Below are 4,042 nucleotides of genomic sequence, written 5' to 3'. Positions count from 1 at the left end.
CCCCTCTCCCTCCTCCCTCTTTCTTCACCCCGGCCTTACTCCTCACCACCTCTGAGTCACCACCACGCGCTTGGGGGACCTTTCTGCAACCCCTGCCTCGCAAATCCCTGATTGGCTAACTAGCTGAGGTCGCGCCTTTCCGATTGGCCGTGAGGGGCGCGGGGGGAAAACTTTCCCCCTCTGCCTCGACGGGGCCGGCGCGCTTCGGCTATATAACGGGCTCCCCGCGACGCCTTTGGAGAATAAGCCAAACCGGGCGCAGAAGTAGGCGTCCAAGTGGCGAGAGAGGAGAAGCATCAGCAGCAGCAGCCTCTTGCAAGCCAGGCGCTGAGAGATTCATCCCCAGTGGCAGAGGGAAGGAGAGATCCCAGAGGAAGATCTCAGGCGACGGATCTCCACGGTCCGGCACCAGTCGAGCAACAGTCGAGAGAAGCAGCAGCAGCCGTTTCTTGCCAGCTTTAGCGGAGGTATCCAGACCGACGGGGCGGGATGGCTTCGGCGGCGCTGGAGCTGCTGGGCTTGGCGCTGTCCATCCTGGGCTGGGCCGGCTCGATCCTGGCGTCGGGCTTGCCCATGTGGCAGGTGTCCGCCTTCGTGGAGGCCAACATCGTGACGGCGCAGATCACCTGGGAAGGGCTGTGGATGGCGTGCGTGGCGCTCAGCACCGGCCACACGCAGTGCAAGGTCTACGACTCCATCCTGTCGCTGCCGGCCGAGCTGCAAGCCGGGCGCACGCTGATGGTGCTGGCCGCCCTGCTGGGCTTGGTGGCGCTGCTGGTGACGGTGGTGGGCGCGCAGTGCACCACGTGCGTGCGCGCAGGCAAGCTCAAGGTGTGGATCGCGGCCGTCGGGGGAGGCCTGTTCGCCTTGTGCGGCCTGCTGGTCCTCATCCCGCCCAGCTGGTTCGCGCGCATCATCATCGGCAACTTCTACGACCCGGCGTCGCGCTCCAAGCGGGAGATGGGCGCTGCGCTCTACGTCGCGTGGGCATCCTCCGCGCTCCTGCTGCTGGGCGGCGCGCTCATCTGCTGCCCCTGCGCCCGCAAGGACGACTCCGCCGCCGCCGCCTTCCCCGTCAAGTACGCGGCCCCCCGGCGGCCCACCTCCACGGCCAACGCCAACGGCGAGTACGACAAGAAGAACTACGTCTGAAGCCCCCTCCCGAGAGGCTGCGGGCGTCGGGGGCGCAGATCCGGTTGGAGAGCCTGGCCGTGGCACCGGCCGGACTTCCGACGGCTTGACTTAAGATCAGCTCTCCCCCACCCCCTTGTAACTGTTTGCGTGCCTTTTAAAGTCCCCCCCAGGATCCGAACACTTCTGCACTGGATTGCTCCCCCCTCCCCAGATGTCTTTTATTCGACGTAAACGGAGAGCTTGCATTCTGCATCCAAAGCATCTTTGCAGGGATACGGATGGCAACATGCAGGTATCCTCCACAAGAACTGGCCACATCGTTTTGCTTGTTCTGTCGGACGCCTGCTGCTTGGGGTGGGTGGTTTGGTCCAAAAACTCTGTGGGATGTAAAAATTTAGTTATCATGTTAGAGGTGTACCGTTGGCTGAAAGGTGGCACTTCGGTTGGTCGCCAGAATCGTTCTGCTTTTCAATCGGACACCTGTTTGGGATGGGTGGTTTGGGTCGTCTTTTGTGCCTAAGGGTCCAGAAACTGTGGGATGTAAAAGTTTAGTTATGTGAAAGGTGTGCCATTGGCTGAAAGGCTTTGGTTGGTTGGGAAAGCATTAAGTCTTGTGACATCTCCAGCGAGGTTCTCCAACTGTTTGGAGGGCTGTTAGAGGGTTAACCATGGTTCGGTGGCTTCAACTGGAATCTCAGCTAAATCAGTGGGATTAGTGCACAGTTACTCTGGAGTAAGCAGGCCGTGAAGAATACCTGTCTCTGTGTAAACTGCCTGTGGAATGAGAAATTTGTGATATACGTTTGCCTTAAAAGTTGAATGCATTTTTTAAAAAAACAGAAAAAATATGATGTAATTCTTAAATAGTAAGTTATGGGACAAGAGATTAATTTCAGACCTGGATTTGTGAAGGATTTACAGGAAAGTTTCACAAGCTCCCCCCACCCGCAAAATAAAATGTATCACATTTCTAAAACCGGCAGAGTCAAAGTTCTGAATCCAAAGCAAGAAATCTAGACGTGGCTTTAACTTGCATCTTTGCTCTTCCACAAACGTTATTGGTTTCCAGTGAGATTTGCGCGGGAGATGCCATTGGTACTGGTCATTTTATGCAACAAAATCATAATGAAACCCTCTAAAGTTGTGAGCAGTGTTTTCAAATCAAAGATTTTATATATTTTATATGCTTGTATATTTATATATATATATATATAATGATTGCATGTCCTTGTTTTTTTCATTCTTTGTTAAAATAATGCCATTTGAGTAAAGAAAACTATTTGCTCAGGTAGCAAAAAGTTTATCAAAGTGTCCTTAAGTTTGGAGTTCTTTGTTCTCTGTCCCCTTTCTTGTTATGCTTGGCTTTGACATTTCTATAGTTTCCTTTTAGGAGATTCGTGGTACAGGAGAACATCCACTGACCCCCTGTATCCTTTCTCGTGGCTTCTCTGGCACTTCTGATATCTAGCCGAGTTTCCGCATCCTTCCATGTGTTTCCTGTCTGGATGAAATTTGTTTCATTTGAAAGCTTAGACAACTGCATTTGGCTATGCGAGGCTGTTAGCTCAAACCCCACCCCACCCCTTTTCTTCAGCTAGTATCCACCGGTTTTCTTCAAAACTGAGAAATTGCCTACTTTTCGTGCTTCCATTTTGTACCAGAGACAGAAATCCTTAAAAAGAAGAACTTATCTAGGAGTGCACAAATTCCAGTCAGTGTTACACCATGATTGTGAACATAAATTGGTGGTGATAGAAAGCGCTGCCAAGTCATTTATGGCAATCTTTGTAGGGTTTTCAAGGCAAGAGACATTTTCCCTGCCTCTGTGTGGGCTGAGAGAATTCTGAACTTATGTTATTCGGCAGTAAATTACACAGACGTTAATGACCTGTACGTCTGAGGAAGACCCTTTGCAATTGCTACAGTCCTCAGAAAAAAATCCCAAAGTGTTGTGGCTCCGTTGCACACACATGGGCATAAGGTAACACAGATGGATGATCTCTTAAGGGTCTTTAACTCCCCCTATCATGTTGTCTTTTAACTCTGACTTGTTTGCTTTAAAAAGCAATACTTACAGAAATGGTAAGATTTTCAATGCAAACCAACAAGCCATGAAAAGTGGGCTATAAAGTCTATAAAAATTAATATAAATAACAAGTGCAGCATAACTGAACAATGGAACAGTGGAAGAGAAAGGAAGCAGATAAGTGGATATAAACTATTTCCTTGCTGATTTAATAGAGTCCTCAGCTGAAAATAAGCAAGAATCCTGTGACACTTTAAAGACTAGTGTGTGTAATGACATCCTATTCACACATGTCTATCAGTAAAGCCCATAACCCAATAGTAGGACTTGTGTGTAAAATGCCATCAAGTCGCATCTGAATTATAGTGACCCTATAGGGTTTTCAAGGCAAGTGATAATGCAGAGGTGGTTTTCCATTGCCTTTCTCTGATAGTAGGACTTATACCTGAGTAAATACACACAGCATTGTGGTGCATATTTGCTAGCTCACAGCCCCTCACTCTTGTGGAGCCTGTAGGCGTGTTAGGAATGAGAAGAGTAGAGGGTTCCACCACAAAATGGCTGACCTGTCTGCAAATGTCAGGAGTTTCCCCTCGCCCCTGAAAAATAATAATGGGGGGAGGTATTCCAAGCCTACCATCCTCTTGCAACAGTGGCACCTGTTTCTGAATGGGCACCCCCTGTAGATTGAAAGGAGACAGAGGAAAGCCAGGATCAGCTTTGGGAAGGAGACTGTAGGATGGTTTCAGTTCCCAAAGGAAGGGGTAAGGTTGCTCTCTATGCAGCCTCAGGGAGAGGACCCAAGAAAGTCTTTGACCAAGCAGAATACCAGTGGTTGTGGTGCACCTGCCCAGGGTGAGTTTGATGCTTTGCTACTCATTC

At 49.9% G+C, this 4,042-nt stretch overlaps 1 protein-coding gene across 1 annotated transcript; it reads left to right on the top strand.

The window, feature by feature from the left end:
• Nucleotides 1–239: 239 nt before the first annotated feature.
• On the top strand, nt 240–2,447 carry CLDN5 (claudin 5). The gene has a single exon (XM_048515017.1). The coding sequence runs from the start codon at nt 490–492 to the stop codon at nt 1,150–1,152; it is 663 nt and encodes a 220-aa protein (XP_048370974.1). The 5' UTR covers nt 240–489; the 3' UTR covers nt 1,153–2,447.
• Nucleotides 2,448–4,042: the final 1,595 nt, after the last annotated feature.

This window comes from Sphaerodactylus townsendi, linkage group LG13 (genome assembly GCF_021028975.2).
Source record: "Sphaerodactylus townsendi isolate TG3544 linkage group LG13, MPM_Stown_v2.3, whole genome shotgun sequence".
NCBI classification, from domain to species: Eukaryota; Metazoa; Chordata; class Lepidosauria; order Squamata; family Sphaerodactylidae; genus Sphaerodactylus; species Sphaerodactylus townsendi.
This window is presented reverse-complemented; position numbering and strand designations above follow the sequence as displayed.

What these genes read in the sequence shown, in the direction of transcription:
- CLDN5 (XM_048515017.1), top strand. Translation starts at nt 490, where the DNA reads ATGGCTTCGGCGGCGCTGGAGCTGCTGGGCTTGGCGCTGTCCATCCTG.